This window comes from Colius striatus, chromosome 10, assembly GCF_028858725.1.
Source record: "Colius striatus isolate bColStr4 chromosome 10, bColStr4.1.hap1, whole genome shotgun sequence".
In the NCBI taxonomy this organism is placed as follows: domain Eukaryota; kingdom Metazoa; phylum Chordata; class Aves; order Coliiformes; family Coliidae; genus Colius; species Colius striatus.
In genome coordinates, this window is record NC_084768.1 from 14,162,100 (window position 1) to 14,186,656 (window position 24,557).

Here is a 24,557-nt window from a genome sequence, read left to right on the forward strand (position 1 = left end):
TGAATTCTAAATGCTCTTACTAACATATCCAAAAGTAAGAACAGGAAGACTCACAGCAGTCTTTTTACTACCAACACTTGCTTCTCATTTTTTCATGCCTAAAACACAGAGGAACAGTTGGTTGCAGCTATGATAGACTCATCTTTTGATAGGTTTGATGATTTTAAGAAAAATATTTTTCAGAAAGTGTCCAATTTCTTATCTTTGTTCTCTCTTAAAGTAACGAATTCATTGCTACATCTCTCAATTGTTGTCTTAAGGCTACTGTACTATTTTCCTCCAAGATCTCTTGATATCAACACTAACACCCCTGTGCTAACACCATCTGAACTGTTTCACTTCAGCTTCAGTAGGACTTATTTTACAGGCAGTCCCATTGTAAATTAAAAGATGTGTATAAGCCTTAATTACTTTTGCAGTCCTTTTAAAAAGTTTTCCTGTGCCTGAGAATCTGCTGACTGCTCTTTGCCTATTTACCTATTGAAAATCACTCTTTTGCCTCAATAAAACAGTTACAAATTCAGAAATGTCGAACAATGGTAATAAGCTGCCTGATATTTTGAGTATTTATCATAATAGCCATATAAGTGTATTTTACTTAATTTAATGTGGATCGTGTTAATTCACAGAAATACTAGCTTCTGCAATATCTTTCCTTTGAAACAGTTATTTTAAACTGGAGACAGAAGCATAAAAAAGACAAACACCATTGCTATTACCCATCAGTTTACATTTATTGAGAAAAACCATACAAAAACATTATACAGTTAATGTGTACCCATATTACATACAATGTCAATGCAAACTCAAAACCACATTTTTGTAAAGCATTCAATTTACCTCAAGTCCAAGCTGCATCTCCCTAAGACACTGTTCCCATCACAGTTGCCTTTTAAAGCCAATCTTCTTTTTACACACGGGTAGTTTCTGCAGAGAACACTTTTCTCAGGACGAAAAGGCATTTCACATGCACGCAAGACATATTTGTGCATACATACGAGTTTTATAAGCTATTACTAGGGAAGAGGGAATCCTGTCAACTGTATGCTTTCTGAGAAGCCCAGTCCTCCCTTCCTCCCTCCCCTCACTTCCAGAAAAAAAGCAAAAAAAAAAAAAAAAAAGGCTTTCAACATGCAATGGAAAACTTAAAAAATACTTTGGAAGAGAAGTTTCTGTCATCCAATGAAATACCACTAGTAAAAAGATGAAACACTTCAAGATAGGCTGTGCAAGTGAATAATGATCCTGTCTACCTGGACAACCTGAATAGATGACTTGATCATAAAGTCAGACTGAAGATTATCCATCTGACATTTTACTTCATGTCCTACTAAAGTATAGGCTGCAGAAAGTGATAACGAAAAATGCTTTTCCTACTTAAAACATTACGCTTCCTTTAAAAACTTTTTGTACTCTTCACATTTTACTTAAATTTGTGGGACTCAAGAGGGGGGGAAAAAAGCAAGAAACATTTAAAGACATATTTTGGACAGGTTACTGCATTTCTGAGGAAGTCTAGTTATCTTTTTGGATCAGCATAACTCCAATAATCTATTTTCTGTTCTCCCAAGAGCTATGAGTTTGCAGAGTTGAAAAACAAACACTATGCTTAGCACAAAATAGCACACCTGTAAGCTCAGCAGTGAGAAAGCTGGAAGTCAATACACCTCAAGTGCTACACACAAGATCATCTCATCTGGCAACTTTCCAATAAATTGGCTTCTTCTCTATCTCCTCCCACTGGCTAAATTTACAATTGAAAAACTGTTCAAGATATTTTAGGAACAACAGTTGAAGGAAAAAGTATCGTGAAAAGGAATTGAACAAATAAACTCACCCCAACTCTAAATTCACAGTATCAAAATGCAAATGGTACATATCTAACCTTTTCTCATTTCAAAAATGAAGTTACATATTAAACTGCAGATGAAATATTAAGTGACTTGAGAAACTGAGGCACAACTATTTAGTTCAAAAATTCAATATAATCTAAGCTTTGCTGTTTAGAAGAATAGCAATTAAAATAGATGGCTTATATTACTAAATCACAGTTTAAAAAACTTAACAGATTATGGAACATTTATGGTCAAACAAGTAATACTTTAAAGAACGAAAACGTGATCAAAACAAAAATTATACCCTACACCATTATGTATGGGATACATTTCAAATCTGTTATGTTTTTGCCAATTTTACCTTCCACATGGAGCCCTTCTATGGTCCATGCTCATCGGCTCACCAATGGCATACACTCAAAGGATTCCTCTTTACTGGTAGTAACTATCTCAGGACCTGATTCTATGAGCTATGATTTGGTGCTTGCAGCATCTTCAGCACTGTGTGTGAAAATGAAGGCAGTATTTTTGAATATTTTTCTTTGATGTACAGATAAGCAGGACTTTCTTGAAAGAGGAGCAGCACATTTTAGAAATAGAATCATCAACAAAAAAACCCAAATAGGTGCTGCTTTACTAATAAAGTAAAAAAACCCCAAACCAACCCAACAAAAACCAGAAACAAAAAACTGTACCAGACCATCTATAAGACATACAAACATTTTAAACTATCAAAATATACAGCAATTCAGTTAAAGTATCAAGAAATGGGATACCTTGACTGCTATATAGATAAAATATTATTTGCTGTACTGTTAACATTTAATTGGTGTACATGCTTTGTCAGTTAAAACATACTAATCTCAAACTCCAGAGTCTCTTTTCCTACAATGTCAAGCATGAATAAACAAAGTTAACTAAAAATTCCACTAACACACTCTAAGACAAGCTATCATCAAGTTCAAGATAACGACAAGAGTTCATATTCTTTATATTTAGATCTTATGGGTTTAAGTGGGAATAGTGCCCTATTATAAAAAACATTTGTGAAGGCTGTTGACATTTCTAACCAAAGTAATTCCTGCATATTTTAAAGGTTTTGATTCTTTAATTGCAACAATTAGCTGTTTGAGAAAAAAATAACAAAAATTACTTATTCTGATCAAGTTTAATTACTGCAATCTACTCATCTTTTCTACAAAAAAAAAAAAAAAAGAAAAACCCAACAAAAAAAAAAAAGGAGAAGATACATATTTACCTAGAAATATAAACAGTTGTTCAAAAACTTAAAAGACTTTCCACTGAAATGGAACCGTGAGTAACAATGCATTTGGGAAAGCAGCAGATTGCTTTTCAATACACAACCACAAAGATCTCACAGGGACAACAATAATGTACTGAAATATATTAATTTATATACTTCCTTAGGTTGTGCTTACCTGTTGCTTTTTTGCAGCAGAACCTAAGGTGGAAGGTCTGGGAAGGCACTGTGAAGTATAAATAATTGCACTGTTTGCAATTAATAAAGATTTTATACCTTAAATGAATCAAAATCAACAGCCTCCATTTTGTGAATGATAAAGAATTCAGTGAAGGTAATTTTGTTCAGTTTAGTACATAATAAATGCACCATTCTATAAGGTTATCTACAAAATACCATGCAAAGTATCTGAACTATTAAACTTCATACCCTACACTAAAGAGAGCAAATACAGCCCTAGCCTTTTTTTAAGCTACCAGAATAATTCCTCATTTTTAAAGGGATAAAAAATAATTCCTCTATTTCTACAGCACAATACATACATTGCTAAATTACCTGAATAAACTACTTGAATTTTCAAGCCTTAACTTTAACTTCTCTGTGCAGCCACCCTAAAAAAAATTATTCTCAAAGCAACAACATGGTGTTCCAAAAAGTAAAGCAAGTAACAGTTAAAGAATTATTTAAAACATACCTACATCACTACATATCTGCAAGCTATCTGAAGACAAAAACCACTTCTGTCTAACAAGGGATTCCAAAGAGTTCAATGTTACGATATGCATACTTAAAAACACTGCATGATACAGCCATCTCAAGAGCGCTCATGAAAAAAACTATTACTCAGAAAAACAGAAGCATGACTTTCTTTAGCTATTGCTAAACGTTCAGGAATACTTACCCACAAAGCTCATGTTTTGTGTATGTATATATATATATATATATATATATATATAGGCAAACCTATGTTTTTGAATTAAGAAGTAATTATGGTTTCCTAAGATACCAGCACTGTATTCCAACATAATAGTCACACAAGTATGGCATTTTCATTATGTGGAACATTGACAAAAAGATACTGTTGCAGTTCATCAATTTGTCATTCTGATGTACTTACAGTGCAATGCTCCTTGAAGGAACAATCAAGGATGATACACAGCACAGTCCTCCTCACCCCTACAGAGCTAGTTCTATACTGGCTGGATCAAACCTGCACTTCAACAGACAATGGCAAGACAGACTGTATTGCATGTACTCTAAGAGATGCAAAGAGCCAATAAATATGCAAAGAGCAAACACAGGACTTCAAGAGAATCAGACTTTTTAGTATCAGCATTAGAGTAATACGAAGTTTCAAGTATATATTAAAAAAATAATTGAGTATTTACAAAACCAGAAGTTCTCTGCTCTGCAGGAAGTTCTCAACCACTCCCTGTCACTCAAACAAAACAGCGTTTTAAGGACAGATGCAATTTTTGAAACTACTATGCATACCACATTGACTTTTCTACACTGAATTTTGAAGCGGACTACTTTAAACTGAAGGCTTAAGCACATTATACTTAAAATTAACTAGTCTGAAAAACCCGTAAGATAGTTATGCAGGAACAGTTTTGAAGTATTCAATTCAGAACAAAAGTTATCTGTTATAGCAGCTGCATAGGTCTGAAACAGTGGTCACGTATAAAAAGGAAATTTCACTGTTAATGCAATGAAAAGTATGCCAAAAAAGATAACCTTCTTAAACACATGCAGTTTTAATAAAATAGAAAGAAAATTAAGGTATCAAGATTACTGGTGCTAGGCAGCAAAATACAATGAATGAAAGAGATCCTCCATCTACTACTACTCTGCAAGAGGGGAAAAACATGCTAACAAGTTTTTAAACTCAGCAAGGTTTCATGGGAGGGAGGGAAAAAAAAAAGCAACCAACCAACTACTTTGTGTACAGGTACCTTGATTCAGCGTTGCAAATCAATCCTATGTTCTTTATATACCCACATATCCAACTTACCGACACAGGAGGTTTCATATTATTTATTGTAAAGCACAAAACAGGCATTTTAAAGGTGATAAAGTATACATTGAAAAAGTACATTTATATCACAAAGCATTAACCACATAATTGCAAATACATTTGCTGGAATGTGTACATCTACACTAATACTAAAAACAAACCATTTTTTCATTTCTACACAGAAATATTACCTCCTATCAGTAGTGATAGATATTTTGTACATTTTCAAAAACACTATTTTTTTAACCAAACAAAATTAAGATCTTCATCAAGGCGTCTGCATCCATACATTTAACAAAGGTTTTTTCCCCCACACAATGAAGCAAATACTGTATTGTCCACTTCTTATTATTGGCCCTGTGCAGAAGAGATACATAAGAGATACACAAAAAGTTAAAGAAAATCCTTTAAATTGAGCTAACTCAGGAGTGAAGCCTTTAAGAAAGAAAAATTGGTTAATGTAAATGGTGATGGCTTCTTGCATGGTTTTCAAAACCCTGGGAGGAGAAAGTTTTTCTTTTTTAAAAAATAAAACATAATCACCAAACATATGGACAGATATAAAACTCAAGTTATCAGGTAAACAAAGTCATCTATTAATTATTCTGATAGTTACTGAGCTAGAAAAAAAGATGCATACTCCAAAGGTAACAGATAAGGAGACATGCAAAAACTATCTATAACCACTGAAACGGAAGCCAGCCAAAAACTACTTAAGCTTTATACCTGTGGTGCAGGAGGATGCTGTGGCATTCCCTGTGGACTGGTCTGGGCGTAATACGCTGCCTGCTGCCTGTAGTACTCAGCCCATGCTGCACTGTAATCCGGCTGCCCGCCCGGTGGGGCCCCAGTGGGGGCGGGAACTGCTTGACCTACAAGGAATTAAAATCATACAGCTCTGTTGCTGCAATAGAAACGAGAACATTTCCAACATCCCAGTCTAACAACATATGTCACCTAGCTTCTGGTAATATTGCTTGAAGGCTTTTGAATAATCTTACGGCCATTTTTTTTTTCTTAATCACTCATTCTATTATTTTAATGTACTGACCCCTATGCAAAGCAAAACTGAAGAACCTTAAGGATGTTTTTTCCACTTCTTGATTCTCAGTTTTACAGCGAAAGTCTTTAAAGCCTCTTGACATAACAACCAGTAGCATTTAAATGAAAACAAAGATCAACATTTAAGATTACTCTTTGTAATCCACCTAGACTGACTTTATCTTCTTGTACAGACTGCACATTAACTAGACACCAATTAATTGACACTCTCAATTCTGGCCTCTTTAATGCAATTGCTCAGTTACTGCAGATCACATTTTTCAAAAAGAGCATTAATTTTTGTAAACATTTATTCCACCACAGAATATAGTCCTGAAACATGTCTTTCTGACTTTTGCCTAAGTTCCAGTCCCCTAGAAACAGCAGCATGCACATAATTATGTTTACAGACACACACTCCTAGACCCATAGCTGAGAACTAACTGGACCTTCCAACAGAATCAATCTGCAGCTTAAAAACTCTATAAAGTCAGTAGATTAACACACAAGGAGTCTTTAGTATATATATTAAAAATGTAGTATTACAGGCAAATTTTTAGGACCTCAGTCATTTTGTTGTTCTACAGAAGCTTTGTCACAGACATCTTTCCTTCCTTTTCTCCCATTTCAGAAATATCAAACATACTCCACTACCTTCTTCAGAATTTTTTCTCTTAGAGGTGTTTTTGCAGTTGTCACCACAGAACATGCCTAAGCAGAACACTCTTGCCCTCTCTCCAATCACCTATCCTCATACTTGCATACATCCAGACATAAGAGTTTTATCTGGAGTGCTTTATTTCAAGTTTCTTGAACTTCCAAAACAGAAGAGGTATTACTGCTGTGACAAGACATTTTTGTGATCTAAGTTCTTAAAGGGTTATTTTTTCAAATCAAAGTTTTAGAGTCAGGATTAGGATACTACCAAAACACTCACCATTTTAAGGTTTTTTTGGTGCAAGCCTGCATCCCATACAACTCCACGTGCACCTAATCTCCATTATGCTATCAAGAGGCAGCTTTCCATACAGTGAGAGCTGAAACTTTTCAATGCTACATGAAACCACTTCACCTTTTATTTGGATACAAGGCCACTGAGCAACGTTCTGGAGAACACGAGTATCCCAAATCTTAAGGAACTGCTTTCTAGAGTGTCAGATATAAGATCTGTTAACTACCTCTACACACACAAATCCCATGAAGAATACTAACTGTCCACACTCTTCTTACATATGTTAACCCAAATTCTCTCAGAATGGACATAGTGAGCGGAGAATCTGAACATTTGGCAAAGCACTATCCTGAACATCTTCAACACAAAATCTTCCATATTCCAACACAGAATACCTCCCCATTAAAGAAGGGTAAGAAAGGAAATGGCAGATGATTCTAAAGTTCTTCCAGTACTCAAATCATCAAGACTGATTCTACTAATACGAAACTTTTCTTTGTCCTCTCTCCTCCAATCACCTTGAGGAATTATTAAAACCAGTTCCACCATTATGGAAACTTTTAACTATAAATCGGGCCTTCATGTTCAGAGGAAACTGTTATCTGTAGGAGATTTTTAGAACTCAGTTATGCAATCTTCACTTCAGCACTTCAAGGGAAAAAGAAAAATACTAAGTCTCCAATTCAAGATAACAGTATCTGTATGTCTTCAAGAATTAAAGTACTGTTATCTGGTAAACAAGTTTTCTGAATCTATTCAGTAGGGTATGAATCAAACATATGATCTGGGTCACCTACAAGATCCATGTACCAATGTGAACAAGTAATTCTACTAGCTCTTCAGTTTTGTTTTTGATTGTATATGCTACTCAAAGCCATAGTCCTTGACCAAACCAAGAGTCTGAAAAAGGAGAGATTTTGCCACTGTATTTGTGAGTTGGGAAACAAATTATTTTCAAATTACTGTTCTATACGCTAAAAATAATAGTATTCTCCGTGATTAGCTGAGTCATGGTTTCCTACTGGTGGGCTACTTTGTAAAACAGTATTTTATTTTTCATGGGAATATTCTGGAGTGCTTTGGAGTTTTCAGACCACTCATACTTCAGGTATGAGCAAATCCAGAGCACCAATAGCAACATCAAAGCCAACTTATTCAACTCTGTACTGTCACTCATCAGCTTGCCACATGGACTACCATAGCAGTTTTGTTTAGCAGTAAAAATAGAACTGATTTGGCTCAGCAAGTCTCAAGTTTCAGTTCTCTAAAATAGCTGCTCATACAATGATCTGTGCTGTGAAAAATCTGACAGAGTCCAAGGGGGAGTGACTTGACTACCTTCCCTTGTTTGCAAAAGTTAATGAAGACAGAAGCGTTAAGAGTACTCTAGGAGGCACAAACAGTAGTAGGAGAGCCCAAACACCACAAAAACATTCTGGTGGGCGGATAGCCTGCCAGTCTGTAAGATCTTTTCCTACTTAACATTGTTAAGGAAGTGAAGAAACCCACCTCCATTTATCGCTATATCAACTCTAGGCGAATTCTCTGACCTTCAACCTCACTTGGTTAGTTCCTTCTCTCTTCAAAGTGAAACTTCAATTATGTCTTCCATATCAAGATTTTTAACACACTGAAGCAGCAAAAGATCTCATGATTTACACAGTCAAGTTACCCAGGTCCAGACATCAAGAGTTCTCCTTCAGGCAAAGAACTCAATTAAAACTAGAAAGGGAAATTAAGATCAAAACTGCCTGTTGTTCCTCTTATGTGATTGTTGTCTTGGGATTTTTTTCATTTAGAATTTTTAAAGCAATTCTTGACATCTTCCAATATTTATCTTTCCTGGGTTCATGCTCCTCTTTGGACTTGCCCACAGAAAACTCCACCCTAATGCTTTATCTCTATTATATTATTACAGCAAATGCAAGACTAGTGCAACCCATACTTGCTTTCCAGATATTGAAAATTAGAAAGATAGCAGAGCGCCTGCCAACAAATTACATTATTCTTAAAAAGGCAGTGAAAAGCCTCCACAACTTTACACTGGAGAACATAAGCTGAACTAACAGGGATAGTAAACTGAAAAAAGTAGTTAAACAGGAAGAGGAAAAACAAAAAGGCTTATCACACCTTAAAAGTCACATGTCGGGAACTCATTTGGGAACTACAGAATCTTAAGAGCTAGAAGGAACCTTGCAAGGTCATCCAGTCCAACACCCCTGCCAGAGCGGGACCACCTAGAGTGGGCCACACAGGAACTTGGTCCAGATGGAATGAAGTTAAGTATGTCTGGGTAAATAATTTGATATCAACTTGTTAGAAGGTTGATAAGAGGAAATAAACATGCTATTAATCTTGCTCTCCAAATGGTTTTTAATAGTCCATGAGAAAATGAGGTGCAGTTGGAAGAGGGAAAAATAATAATAAAGAAGTATCACCATGTGGATTGAGCACTGTCTTCTGTACGCTTCTATTTCATCACAGAAGATACACAAGTATCCCAAAACAGTCTACTATGCAACAACAGAAAAAAAAAATAAACCAACCCTGCACACATACCCATTTTTTTGTAGTACTCCTCCCAGGCCTTGGTATAGTCAACCTGCCCTGCTGGTGCTGGATTTGGCTGATCTCCTGAATCACATTAAAAACAGTCAATACGAAACCAATGGCTTTTTTCTCATACATAAATTGATTTACAAATAATCAACTCCATTTTTAAGTAACAATCCCAAACAACACCACTCAAAACTCACACTACAAGCCATTACAAATATAAACTACTAGTGAAAAACATCACAAAGAAATCAACATTTAAAACATCCAGCATGTTAAGATGAAGGAAATGCACACCACTCATAATACAAAATACCCTGAAATTAAAGCTGGAAACCTCACCCAGGCACAACAATTATACTAACACAACTACATACTACAATTCATTGTCCTACACCCATTGAAGTAATGCAACTTTTTAAGCAAATGATAATGATGACAGTGTGGCTCGTTCCATTTTTACAGCACTATGGACTCTGACTACACTATGTAGATTTTAAAGTCAGGCCAAGTTGCAGCAAAATTCTCTTTGGAGTAATTACAAGGTAAATACATTACCCTTATTACTACTGAAATTAAGACAAGCAATGTTGAAGGTTGCAAGCAGTAGCTTTCCAAGATAATACATCACCTTACAACAACTTTATTTAATATATGAAGACAAACCCATTAAAAATGTGGCATCTCCATCTCTAACCCCAGCAGTAAAAAATGGATCAATTTCACTAAAGAGCTACCTTGTCCATTAGTTTGGGTTGTAGCTGGTCCACCAGGAGGGGCGGCAGGTGGTGGCTGTGCTTGCTGCTGATAGTAGTGAGCATAATAAGCTGCCCATGCTGCTGAATTTGGGTCTGTTCCTGGTTTACCTATGAAAACCAAACAAGCATTTATAAGAGTAACATGAACAGAATGCTGTCCTTAATTAACTTCGTCCTAAGCACTCACTTTCTTTGAACGAAAAATTCAGCTAAACCAAATAACCATGTACGTCCTGTAAGTATCTTTTCTCTGTAGCACAAACTTTCAACCAACTTTCAGAGAAGTGTATTGTACTAAGTATACTTTCAGAGGATTGATTAAATATCATTCTAGAACTCTTACTACTACAATGCCATTTATTAATTTTTAAATGTGATAAACAGAAACAGATTTTCAAGCTGATTTAAACAGTCATGTTACTAAATAGTAACAACAGTGAATCATACTAGCACCAAACAATTTCAGTGGTTTCGCTTTTGTTATAACCTCACCCTAGTGACAGTGGCACAGGTGGAGGAGGCATGCCAAACATATTTCTGAAACAGAATACAAATCTTACTAGGTATTCACAGTGCTTGGCAGTTCAACTTTAAGGCAACAGTAAAAAGCAGAAACACATTTTAAGATCCTGAATCCCCATATATAACATAAAGCACTACTGGTTACTTACAGCTTTTCAGTATAACAAACAATAGCAACATTTGCATCTTCTGCAGCTATCTCCATTTCTCTTAACTACTTGTAGTTAGGCCAACGATGTTGCTTACTAGAGCCTGTTTCTCTCTTTTTCACATATAGCCTTTAGGAATAGCTTATTCTTGCTGAATCACGGAGATTTTTATATTACCAGATTAGCAATCCACAAAACCTGAAAATCTACTATTAGAGAACAATATTCTAAAATACAACCAGCACCCTTTAACATTACTTGCATTTTTGAAGAATAAAAACATCTGCAAATAAATGCAGCCAACTGAAGAGAGAACTTTCTACAAGGAGACAAGAGCTTTAGAGAAACTATGCATGAGAATGGAAGTATACTTCCCACCTCTTCAACCACAAAATAGGTAAGGCAGTGACTAATGGATGAGAAAGAAGAAATCACCTCAAAAAGCATTCAGGAAGAAGAAATTCACACCACAAATTTCTTTCACTGTTTCATTTAGCATTACAGTCAGATGTAACCACTTAAAATGCACACAGTAGCAGAAGTGTACAGAAAACAATATTCACACTTTGTTTTTCCTCTTTAAATTATGCTGCTTCCATCAACAATAGTGGATTTGAACTAATGTGTACTGTATTCCGAGGTTACCTGCAAGTATCAAATAAGCCACTGCTCAGTTCCCTCCCTCCTTCCCCTTAGTAGCTACTTCTCTAGAATAGAAGAACACAGAGCGGGGTTCATTACATTTCCAAAGAAATCTGACTGCAGTAATTAGCTCCACTTTAATGTGACAAGAGGCAAGCAGGCTTCTGGAGAAAGCAATATCTGAAAAGAGTACTGAACAACCCATATGTTACATTGTTATGAGCAACTAAGTGGAAAAATGTACAGAACTCATCCAGTTGAAAGAAGCATCAACTTCAACTGCACATAGGAAAGCTTCACTAGATTAAGGAGTATTCATCCCCAAAAAAGCTTATAAAATCATCAAGATGACATCAAGGTGTATTTACTTACTGATCTTTATATAGATAAATTACTTGAAAAATATGAAAAGGTGCTATGAAAGAGGCTGTGACATTTTGGCAGTGGCTTTGGACTAAATGATGGTTTTGATATGCTGAGACTTCAAGTCACTTTTAATCATTCTACTTTCAAATAATGACAACAGGCATTTTTAAATACTGAAATGAATGTGTACAGAGCTACCTTTTTTAAAGTTTGTGAACTGAAACCAGGGATGACATTTTGCCATGAAAGGACTTGAACATGAGCAGAACTCCTTGTAGGTAACACTCCAAAGACCTCTTCTTTTTCACTAATGAATTTGTGTCAGCACCAGTAGCTAGCAGAAAATATTAATTCCATTTATTCAGTGACTATCAGAAAATGTTTATTCCATTTATCACAAAAAAAGGAGATATTTTGTCTTAAATTCTGAAGAAGCTCTACCTCAAAATAAATGAGGTACAAGTGACTCAAGCATCTAGCCTTACCATGCCTTCTGTGACTGTAGTTCCATTCCCCCACAAGCTCTAGTCCAATCAAAGGATGTAACTTAAAGAAAAGCAGGAGACTACAACTTTGAGAAGTTGTAATTAAGTAATCACTCCAGGTCTTGACAAAGATAAACAGAAATAGAAGAAAAAGATTCTACAAAGATGAGTTTCAGAAGAAAATACAAAACTATTATAAGCAAAAGCTCCAAATACACAATCTGAACTAGTTTTAGGGTATTAAAGCAGTTCAACAGAAGCTTTAGGTCTCAAAAAGGACTGAACAAAAGAAATTCATATCAGACTCTGAAATGCAATCAACAAAAGCTGAAAATATATGTCATAAACTGTGCAGAGTCAGGAGATTGTAATGGACACTGTTTAAAATAAAATACAAGTCATTGATTATTAGAGAAAGAAAACATACTGTCAAGAACTTTATGTAAAAACATTAATTGTAAGAAAATGAAACAGATTTGCATCAAATCAGTTAACCAAGAGTCTTGCATATCATAAACTGGGATGCAGCATCAATAATGTTTAAGTAAAGAGTGAATGTCAACTGTAACAACTGAATTTCAACATCTCACAAGCAACAAATGAGAAGTATAAAACATAAGTAAACTGACAATCAGCAAAGTAAAGCTGGAAGAATAAGAGCTTTTTCAGATTTACCAGCACAAGACAAATTAGTTGTGAAATGTATATACTTGTAAGGACAAAATGGACGTACTCAAAATATATCCACACTACAGCACAATTGTGACACTTCTTACCCGGATCTGGTGGATTTGGTGGCTGCCAATGTGGATAAGCATTTCCCCATCCTTGTGGAGCATACGGAGCTGGAGGACCACTATAAAAGATCAAGTAATACATATTCAGTCAAAGCCAGTCCCAGGTTCATTCTACAAAAAACAAAGACAGCTGAAGCAGTACTTACTGAGGTGCAGGGCCAGGAGGCCCTGGATTATAAGGAGCTGGGTTATATGGCCCCATAGGAGCACCAGGACCTGGTGGCCCAGGAGGTCCATGTGGGCCAGGAACAACACCATGCGGTCCATGTGGAACAGGTGGACCCAATGGATTTACCGGACCCTGTAACAAGAGTATCATGCAGATGAAAATAAACCTTACATTTCTGCATTTTTTTGCAGTGTAGAAGTATAAAACTTAACACTTCAAGAATATAATCTAAAAAAATAATTTGTTTTTAAACAAAGACATTTCCCCGGAGAAAATATGTTTTTTGAAGATTAGACATATCTAGTTAAAAAAAGAGTGTAAAAAGCTGTTGTGGTAGTAAGGGTAGCTTAAAGCTGTACTTATTTATGTTCTACCTTGAGGAAATAAAGAATTTTACAAATAAACATGCATTTTTCCGTAAGTAGCATTAAAAATCCATGAACTAAACCCACGACTATCAGTGGTTCAAAATAAACTGATATAGGTAAAATCGGCTAAACTTGATCTGTTTGCAAGATCACGAACAAAACACAAGTAGTAAATTTGATTACATGCACACACAGGAAAACAAAAGTCCTATGAAATGAAAGAGTGTAAACTTGGATTAAAACTATACTTAAAATGTACTGGGACTGAAAAACTAAACACAGTTTTTAGTATCTTTAAGAATATCAAGATTATATTTGAAGTGGTCAAATTTCCCATTAAGCATGAAATGGGCATCTTCAAGAACACAGAAACGAAAAATACACTATATTACACCCATTTTTTTCCATTTTTTGGGTGTATCTTTGTATTTTTATTACTTTAAACCTAGATTACCATTTATTATCTAATTAAACAATTTAGAAGTGAAATACCAAAATCTCAACAAAGGAGACTCACTTCCTATTCTGTTCAGTTATAGTAAACCAAAAGATAAACTCACTCCAATCTTTTCTTCTATAAGTTGTCGTGCATAATCTATTTGCTGAGGTGTTCCACGGATAGTAAACATCTTCATGTTTGGATCTGCATTAGGTGGAGGATTTCTTTGAAGTTCTATTCTAGCACCAGACTGCTGGCTTATGCTTTTAATAGTTTCTCCACCTACAATGCAACATACAGATTTTATGCATCAAAGCAAAAATACTAAGATTCAAGTCAGAGGAGTCAATGCATGGAAGTTGAAGATAGAGAAGTGAAGACATCTATTCTGATCAGCCATACAAGAACATTCAAACAACAATTACAAAAGCCTCTTCAGGGTAGTGTAGAGCTTTCACTGCAATAAACTAGTTGTTTTTTAAATTGAAGACCACAATAATGTTACTCGGAAAGAGCAGCAAAGAACTCCTACAGTGTTGGCTGTTTTTGCCCATAAAGAGGTGAGATTAGACACGACTAACAACTGATACTCACAGTTATAAGTAAATACAACCTTCAAGCCTAACCTTCCTGTAAAGCAGGAAGCAAGCACACATGACAAAAAATGCTCAAAAGCTGACCACGTGGTGAAGTCCATATTTTTTGCAGTGCACTAAAAACAGATAGCTCAGTTTCCTAAACTAGTTTGTACTCTTATAGGATCCTAAGAAGTTACTTGTATCATTAGTACCTACAAAGCTTTCACAACAGGAGTCATGTGAAAAGGAAAAAACACATTTACAAATCAAAGATTAAAGTGTTTAACTTGGAAGCAAACAGTAAATTATTTTAAAACAAAAGCTTTTTGAGAAATATTTGGAACACATACACACACACACAAGGAATTGATACAGAATTCCACTGTAAAAGATCTTCAGTGGAATATATGAAAATTAAAGAGTTACAGATGCAGTAACAATAAGCAAGCTGTATCAAATGCAATTCAATTGGAAGTCACCTAACATAAAAATATACCAAATATGATCAATGTCTCAGCACTTACTACTTTAAAACAAAAGGATTAGAAAAACTGATTGGTTCTTGACTTCTAACTACTAGGGCAAGGGTCTTGGCAAGGAAAGTCTGAAAAGCGTATCAGAAGTTACAATTTAGCAGTATTACGTTGCTCTCATACACATTAAACTATTTGCAAAGGCTTCTCTTGTAACATCTCCCTAGTACGGCTATTTGTACAAATAGAGAAGATGAGAGGTTTCCTAACTACATATAGATACACATATATGTAAGATATATTGCCTTTGCCAATGATTAATCCAGTTTTGCCAGTGGGAACAATAAAATTGAATTCCTGTAATCCACCAGGAGGCCCCATGTTCCAGTTGCCTTGGCCTCTACCCCTTCCTCGACCACCAGGTCCCGGTCCACCTGGGTTACCAGCCTAAAAACAAAAAGCAACAAATTAGCACATTCTGGAAAAATTACCACAAGCAACAAGTGCAAACTGGTTACACACCACACAGTTTGTTATTAAAAACATTATTTACTACAGATAGTTTTGATAAGTAGTATTAGTATTATAAGTATTATCTTTCCCAAGAGACCTAAATGCCAACATTCTGTACATCTCTGCATATGAAAGAACGGAAAGGATATAGAATAAAGCAGAAAGTTTCATGTGTACAATGATAAAATTTGCTTGCCTGCTGCCAAAGCAATGGTGGGGTTCATATTACAATAAACATTTAAACCACCTTTTAAACAGTGATTACAACCAAAAGTAACAGCGTACTAGCTATTCATACAACAGAATAAGTAGTTCTAAAATCAACCAGATAAAAAATGGCCATGACTTTCAATCAGTATTATCATTATCAACCTAACACTTGCAAAAGTGTAAAAGCAAACACTGGTACTTCAGATTGAACTTTGAAGTAGACTCCAATGGCAAAATTCCATTATTTTCTTCAGTTAAGTGACAATTTAAAAAATGTTAAGTTTAAAAAGTCAGCTGGGAGATTTTAAATGGCAAACAACATATTACCCAACCTGAACACTTCGAAGGAGATCTGTTATAATTTCTGCAGCATGTTGACATCTGTCAGGAGGCCCTGTGATTTGAGCTATTCTATCTGGAGTTGTTCCATCATCTGGAATAAAAATGAACTATTTCAGTATATATATTCCAGTAGATTGACAGTTCACAGAAAACTTATGGACATATTACCCACCTGGCTTAAACTGAATCCTGACTCCTGCATCATTCTGTATTTTTTTAATCATCTCTCCATTTCTCCCAATTACAATACCTACAGCAAATCGTGGTATTGGAACCTTAAAAGAGAAAAAAAAAAAATTAAAAATGTCAATGATGCAAACATTCCTACCAAATTCACAAAGTAAGGAGGTCATATATTAGAATGGTAAACTAGGACCAGCCCTATGCCACTTCAAGCTTTTTGAAGTCTGAATTTTTTAATATCAAATCACAAGTATAGGAAATACTGCATGGAAGTATTAAAATGAAAGAAATCCTATGCACTGCAAGTTTTCACAGTGGCAGCAATTCCAGTGGATATTATGCTTCTCACTATCAAAGAACAAAAGATATAAGAGGCCTAGAATGCAGATTCGAGCAGCTGAAATTGGATTCCAGTCTCACCTCTGATGAACAGTTACAAGTTCATGACTCATTCAACAGGTGCACTTAAATATCCTTGTATGAAGGCCAAACTCTGAGCTCTATAATGGTATTATTTACTTAGCAATAAAACTCTTTTGCTAATTTGCTAAAAAGACTCCCAGCTACCTGAAACTGTTCAGAACTGCTGGTAACGTGAAGTGAATGCAGCACACAATTTAAAGTCATAATTTCAGCAATGATCAATTACTACTTACATGCCACAACCGGTTTTGGAATCTGGTTAAGAGCTTTCAGTGGTATCAAACACTTGAACATTTTAATGGTAACATCTCAAAATACAGTGAACAAGTTTTTCAACCATGCTTACGTCTATCCCTTCATTTCCTCCTATTCTTGACCCATATTCGTTGCGCACCTCTCTAAAGCCACCTTGATCACGAATTAACTCCAGCACCATTTCCTTGGCTTGCTGTAAGAACAAAAGCTCATTTAGGTACTGTAACTTTCAAATGGATTTTAAAGTGCTTTGAATACTCAAGGACTCCTTACTTGAACTTTATAAGGGTCTCCAGTTATCCTAAGGGGCTTGTCAGCACCAGTGTTCTGTGGACCATCTTGAATCATGACCATTTTGACACCTGCCCGCTCCTATTTGACAAAAGGGAGGTCAACAGCCACTCAAATCCAGGTTTGATATTATCATGTTTAAAAGATGATATATACATACCTGTAATTGTTTAATTGTCTCTCCACCTTTTCCAATAACTAATCCTGCTTTACTTGCTGGAATCATAATTTCTTGAACTGCATTTCCAGGTCCATCACCATGATGAAAACCAGGTGCAGGTCTTCCCTTTTCAACTATCTGATCAAGCAATCTTTTTGCTGATCTGTGAAGGAATACATACTTTAATAGATAAACTTGTTTCTACAGGTACCACTTGCCTATACCTATTTTACTTGGAATTTTCTATTCTAATTCGGAAGTTTCTGCAGAAGAAATATAATTATTATCACTATAATTACTACCAATAAATACGAGGCAAACTCAGTAAATCTGCACCAGTAACAAATTATTGCAATATGATGTGGTAGACCTAAAACCACACCAATGTCAGAATACAGAAGGTGTTTTTTCACCAAACACACGTAGGTAAAAATTACCTCCTCAAGCATGACCATCATCCCCGAGTTAACATTTGTAACTTCACTTAATTTCACTTTGTAATTTCATTTAATGAGGTAATCTCTCATCTGACAGTAACTTGTCTTTAACCTATTAACAGTCAATCTTAAGGCAATCTATTTCAAGTTTTCCAAAAACGCAAAAAATCTCAGATGATAAAATAAACCTAGTTTTAACACTAAGTACTATGATAGCTGCTGCTTGCTTCAGTATGCAAAAGAAGGACATTTATACCTCTAAACATCACCAGAATAGTGGACAAGGCCAAATAGGTATTCACCACACGTACATCAGCTGCTATCCAAGTAAAATTATTACTGGACTAACATCAGTCAAAAAACTCCAATATATGTGAAAAGAATAACTACAATTAGAAAGAAAATTCCCATAAAAGAGTGACTTCATGAACAGCAGCCTACTTTGCTGCAACATAAGAGAAGAATTCCATGCTTCTTTCTCAAAGGAAAATATGTAGCTGCAGGCCTTACTTCCAAGCATGAAGTAAGAGCTGCTAACGTAAATCAGGCAATACTTAATATACTATTACATTTAAGATCTTTTCTAACAGAGCCAGGATATGTTAATAAGTTGGTCTTAAAGCAGTTACATAGCCTTTGTGCCAGTAAAAAACCCTCACGTTTTCATTGCAACCATCCTCTTCCTTGAACACAGGAAGGCAAAAGTTAGCTCTGCTGATAGGTATTACATACACATCACTTTCCTAACCTTTGGTATATATTAATTTATAATAATGAGTTTCTTTTCAACATACATCTCTTTTTAGTATACATTCACGCGTTTCACTGCCAAGCAGAAATTAGTGGCATTATCTACAACAAGAAAAACTACAACTTCAAAAAGCTGAAGTTCTGTATTTTTTAAATTAGAATTCCTAGTACATTGAGTGACCTGATTGTAGGTTCAACATCTTTTTTCTTATGTATACACTTAATTGTCACCTGCCTCTTCAATAGGAGACAAATGCAATAACATAAACATACTATAAGTATACTTAAATATATAAAAAAATGAAGTGTTAAATATGGTTACACAGAATTTGTTTGACTTACTGAACAGACTCTGGTGTTCCAGTTAGCATACATGATCTTTCTGGCAGGCCTCCACTATCTATAGTTATAAAACAAAACAAAACAAATTTAGCAGTACTGTTAAGTCAGAAAGAGATCATGGAATTAAACATAATATGCAAACTACCAGAACTTAAATGAAGTAGAATAATAATCAGTGTCACAAAATTATGCATTTATTTAGACCACAATAATCACAATTAGCAGGAAACATTAAAATACACTGTAAATGAAGGTTCAGGCAATTAGAAGCAATGATCATCCTTCTGAACTTTCTACCAAAAACCCCAACAAAACAGAGAAAAAAAATCCCACAAATAATTACCAGGCGCAATCTGTATTTTACAGCCAGACTCTTGTTGTATGCGTGAGATCTGCTCTCCACCTCTGCCAATAACTTGGAGAAAGAAGATACAGAAAGATCATTTGTATTAAGAACATCTGCTAACATCTCCCACTGTACTACATCACATTTGTACTACTTACTGAATCCAACCATCCCATCTGGAACTTTGTACTCCTCTGACATCACAGACCTACAGAGAACGTTAAATCAAACAAAGGACAGTGAGCATTCAGAGACCAATTAAATTTATATATAGCTTCCTGATAAACAAACAACAGCTAGCTAGTATGCCCACTATCACCTTGGCTTGCTTGCCATTAACTTTTTAAGTCATTATGCAAGCACGATACTAGGTAAACTGACTCCAAGTATAACATGTGATCTAAGTTTTCTTTCATCCTCTTCACTTTCAACAGATAAGGAGCACAGAAAAGGCCAGGGTAGAATTTTAAGTTTCATCTGTATACTGAAAATACATAAATCTCAGTATCTCAACTACCAAAGCCAGCCAAAGCATAATAATAGTTGCATGCATCTGTTTCGAAAATAGAGAAAACCATTGAGTTCTAACACACGTAGCTGACTGAGCAATATGCTAAGTCTGATTTTTATCCCCCTTTTTGTTTACAAGGTAGTGTCAACTCCTTCCCCTTCAAAATTGCTTCCAACTCATTACTATACTACCTATGCTGAAGCAATAAAAACCAGCAATATGTTTCCTTAGTGAAGTTTGATGCACAGAGGAGACAGGAATGCTAATGCATTTTAAGTGTTTGACTTGGGACTTGCTGAAGCTAAATTTCAAGAGATCATACAAATAGAGAGCAATTTTTTAGAAAACATTCTCTAAGTAAGACATAGTGTAATTCTTACCTTTGTTGTTGATGCATTGGTGGCAGCTGATTTCCAAAAGCTATGAACAAACATTGTTAAAATTAAATTCCAATAAATAGCATGACTTATAACTAAGTTTCTTCTTTCATAATAAAACTTAATTGTACCAACTTTTGGCGAAGTTGATTTTTTTAAGAAGTGTTATCAAGAGGTTTAAAAACAGCTAAAAGGATTGTCAACTGCTGCTAACACCTCTGTCAGTTTTACAAAGCACCTGTACTACTTCAACAAATTGAGAAATAACCCCCCAAGTCCTTCTTTTGATCTTACTGATTTAGGTATCACCTACCAGAATACTGTTTCAAATTCTTGTTCTGATAATGTTACACCTGTCTAGAGTTTTTTTTGCAACAAAGTAAAAATTACTTACAGTCATTCTGAGGAGCAACTTTCTTAGCATCTGGTTGATCTGCAAAATTAAGATTTTTTAAATTTTTTGGCCAAGAAATACAAGAAGTGTTTACACCTTTTAGTGTGAATTGTAAATTTCCAGTGTATTTTAGTCCCCCTTTTTTTTTTTTCCTTTTCTTTCTTTTTTTTTTCCTCCAATTTCAGGGAGTTGATCATCTGAATAAAAGAAAGAATCTCACGAACACTCAGCACTTGGTTAGTATAGCTGAAAAGATGTTAGGTTTTTCCATGTGTCTATTCAGTGGTTTAACAAAAGGCAGTTTTTAGAACACACTGTAGATTGCTCAGATACCCAGTCATTGAAATTTAAACTAAGACAAGGAACAAAGTTCAGCTCTGTTGCTTGCTCAAGCTAATGATGCTTCTATAGTAAAAAATTTTTTAAAAAAGTAAAATCCATTAAAAAAAATCAAAATTATTTAAAGAAAAAAAAAAATCTGACAATGACCACAAATCTAGATCAAACATCTTAAAACACAACAGTATCACAAGGCAATGCAATCTCAATCTGAATGTTGGTAACAATTCTACTCAAATATCAAGCATTTCATAGCATAAAATTTCAAAAAAACAAAAAGCAGATTCAAAGCAACTACACCACTACCATCAAAATCCTTTCTGTACAGTAAAGGAGTAAAAGGCACAATTAACCTATATCTGAAAAGATAAGACTTCAGATGCTTCCTTCCCACCCCAAAATAAAGGTTATATGAACCACCATAATTTATGTGCAGCAAAAACTCAAGACACATATTCCAAGAAATATTTGTGTCAATCCAGAAAGATCCCCTAGTTTATGTCATGTTTACATACTAAACACAGGTAATAAATAAAAATTCCTGCCTTTAAAAGGAGAGGGCATTCCCTCCCAGTGTGTTGTACTGCTCGGACTTGTCCAAGAGCCATCTACACATAAAATAAAAAGAATACATTACATATATCATCTGAAGCATCATTAGCTCACTTTTGTATATTAAAAACCTCACCGTTAATAGAAAAAAACCCCTTGATTACAGGACACAAGAACTCCTGAGATAAAGCCTTAGTTACATTCTGTAGACTGAGTTTCAATCCTCTTAAAGGAAAAAAGGCATTGCTCTTTTGTGAGACCTATGAGAACATTTCAACAAGTTCAGAGATTTCTTTCCATGATTTAGCCAGGCTTTTGTGTGTATATTAAACATATCAAACCCTGTTAAGTTCAAACTGGCTGCTTACTAAGAGACAGAAGATGACACACACACATTTCAGGAGAAACTTTAACTGCAGTATAAAGCAAATCCAAAAAGCTGCAACAATTGAGAAGATTTAAGTATGACCTTATCAGGGTTCATACATATTACAGGCTTAAATATTGGACTAAACCAAGGTGTCCACAAGGTAGAAAATACACTTTCGTGTCTTTAAAAAAGTCCTATACTTCTACAATGAAACGCATTAACACTTTTATTTGAAACCGTAGAGGAATAAAATATATGAAACTATCAAATTTCAGGAGTGAGCGCTTCCTACTCTAATTTACGAACTGTAATCAGTCCTACACAACAAAAGACTTAAATGACATACCTGTGTAAGTGATTCTCAATCATGAATTTATCTGCTCCCCCCACCAGCAAACATTTTTCTCTTTGCACCATTTAAATCCCATTTAAAATATTTCCATAAAGGTGTACATTCACTTCAGGTTAGAGCACAATGGTTTAAAACAAATTTCCCCATTAAACCAAAAACGAAAAAGCATGTCATGACCTATAGAGTGAAAAAAAGTTTTTATGCTGTGCTATGAAAAAACACCAACCAAAACCCACACCCACAAACAACACTAATAACCAAACACCTGCAATATTTCTGGCACCGTGATCATACCCAACAAAAATAAATGCAGCAGTAATGAAGGCATACCTCCATCTTCAAGAGGTCTTTTTTGTCCTCCATAACCATAGTCGTTTGAATTCATTGATGTGCCAGCATCTCCTCCAATTTTTGCTGCAATCTAAACAAAAGGCAGATGATGCGAATTAAAAGAAAAATTCAGTCAGCCCTCATTTATTCCAGGTCTTCTACTAGATTCTGAGCGATTTAGACAATAAGTATTAAAACGACACTCAACAACTAAATACACGTCTGCTGCTTGAAACAGTTCCGCTCAAAGAAATTCTAATGTCTTTATGGAAACTTGTGCTCATCCTTCAATAGCAAAGTTTCCTACAGTTCCTTCATCGGCTAAAAAAAAAAGAAAAAATCCTCACCCTTCAAAAATTACAAACTTTTTTTTTCCTAAAAGTAGTTTTTTCCTTTTCTATCCATTCTTAGCGAAAGAGTGTGGAATCTCACAGAGCGCCTGATCACTACAACTACTTCAAACCGTAACAGCCTCTGAGTCTTCAGATGTCGCGAAAACCGTGACCAGTTATTACTGGACGAGGAGAAAATTTTGCCCGAGAAACAATGAAAACATCGCCTGCGGTGCGAAAGCTACAAATAGAACTCCGGGATAAAGAGCTTCCGAGAAGACAACCCTCACCGCCTTCGCTCCGCAGGCCGCAGCTCAGCCCAACCGGTCTGAACAGGTTAGCGGGCACTGAGGCCGCCTCAGGGAACACAATACGGGCCGAGCGGCGGAGCCGCCCTCCCTCCTGCCCCTCTGCCGAGGCGCCGGGCTCCCGATAAGGCAGCGCGCCGCTACCCGCCGGCCGAGATTTCTCGTCCCGACGGGCCGGCAGCAGCGAGCCCGCAGAGCCGCTCGCCTCACCCCCGTCATGGCGCGGATCGCTTCGGGCCGAGCCGGGGCTCCGCGGGAGCTCAGTCTGACAACGGGCAATGGCGGAAGGCAGGGAACCGGGGACTGACTGGAAAAAAAACCTTTCGCCGCCCGAGAAGGGCAGGCGGGCGGCCGCCACGGCGTGCGCGGAGGGGGGTGAGGGGACGGGACAAAGCTTCCCCGCACCCACCCCACAGGCACGTACTAGCGGAGGGCCTCCCCTCCTTAGGTCTCCTCAGAGCCAAGAGTCGTCAGGACACAGCCCATTAACTCCTCCCGCGGCGCGGGCACCGCGGCCTGGTCAGCAGCTGCCTGCAGGCCCCGGAACCTGAGGCCCCATTGATTTAGTAGAGCCACGTTATACACACACACACCTGCCTAGCCCTCTGCAGCGCGTCTTTAAAGGCATCGTTCACTCCTCCACCTCCACCGCCGCCTCCGCCAGGCGCGCCCGAAGCAGGAGGGGGCACCGTGGAATAGTCCGCCATACTCGCTCAGCCACCGCTTCCTGCCCCACTCGCTGCCTGCCAAGAAAGAAAGAAAATGGCGGCGGGCGGGAGCCTTTCACATTCCTGCGCGGCATCGTGCTCGGGGAGGGGGGAGGGAAAGCGGCGAACCCTCGCGAGACCTCGCGCGAGATTTCAGCGGGCTGCTGGAGAAGGATGGAGAATTCTCGCGGCGTTTCACCCGGCCCCGCTCATCCGCCCCTCCCCGCAAGAGACGAGTCCTCTGGGGGGCGCCCTTCAGCGGGGCGGCGGTTCGCGGTGTTTCCATGGCAGCACGAGCGGTTAGAGGCAGCCACTGATAGGGTCA

At 36.6% G+C, this 24,557-nt stretch overlaps 1 protein-coding gene across 10 annotated transcripts; it reads right to left on the reverse strand.

Moving 5' to 3' along the window:
• Positions 1 to 723: 723 nt before the first annotated feature.
• FUBP1 (far upstream element binding protein 1) lies at positions 724 to 24,329 on the reverse strand. 10 transcript variants are annotated; one of them, XR_009819335.1, is made up of 23 exons: positions 24,119 to 24,329; positions 22,886 to 22,976; positions 21,827 to 21,889; positions 20,943 to 20,981; positions 20,552 to 20,591; positions 19,819 to 19,868; positions 19,658 to 19,729; positions 19,315 to 19,372; positions 17,786 to 17,948; positions 17,608 to 17,706; positions 17,426 to 17,527; positions 16,646 to 16,748; positions 16,464 to 16,564; positions 15,714 to 15,855; positions 14,479 to 14,639; positions 13,528 to 13,682; positions 13,361 to 13,440; positions 10,400 to 10,528; positions 9,666 to 9,740; positions 5,840 to 5,985; positions 4,214 to 4,306; positions 3,275 to 3,322; positions 724 to 2,336 (listed from the first exon to the last, which is right to left on the reverse strand). XR_009819335.1 is itself a non-coding variant. In XM_062003234.1 (22 exons), the coding sequence occupies exons 1-22, from the start codon at positions 24,230 to 24,232 to the stop codon at positions 2,331 to 2,333; spliced, it is 2,037 nt and encodes a 678-aa protein (XP_061859218.1). In that variant the 5' UTR covers positions 24,233 to 24,329; the 3' UTR covers positions 724 to 2,330. The 10 variants fall into 10 exon arrangements, 7 of the variants coding, with proteins under 7 accessions (XP_061859218.1, XP_061859220.1, XP_061859217.1 ...); XR_009819334.1 differs by having other exon boundaries at positions 4,214 to 4,311; XR_009819336.1 differs by lacking the exon at positions 21,827 to 21,889 and having other exon boundaries at positions 4,214 to 4,311.
• Positions 24,330 to 24,557: the final 228 nt, after the last annotated feature.

What these genes read in the sequence shown, in the direction of transcription:
- FUBP1 (XM_062003233.1), bottom strand. Translation starts at nt 24,232, where the DNA reads ATGGCGGACTATTCCACGGTGCCCCCTCCTGCTTCGGGCGCGCCTGGC. An exon ending in AGTTGCTCCTCAGAATGACT is followed by an intron (nt 20,592 to 20,942) that starts GTAAGTAATTTT and finishes GTTTGTTCATAG; the next exon opens with CTTTTGGAAATCAGCTGCCA. An exon ending in AACCCAAACTAATGGACAAG is followed by an intron (nt 9,741 to 10,399) that starts GTAGCTCTTTAG and finishes AATGTGATTCAG; the next exon opens with GAGATCAGCCAAATCCAGCA.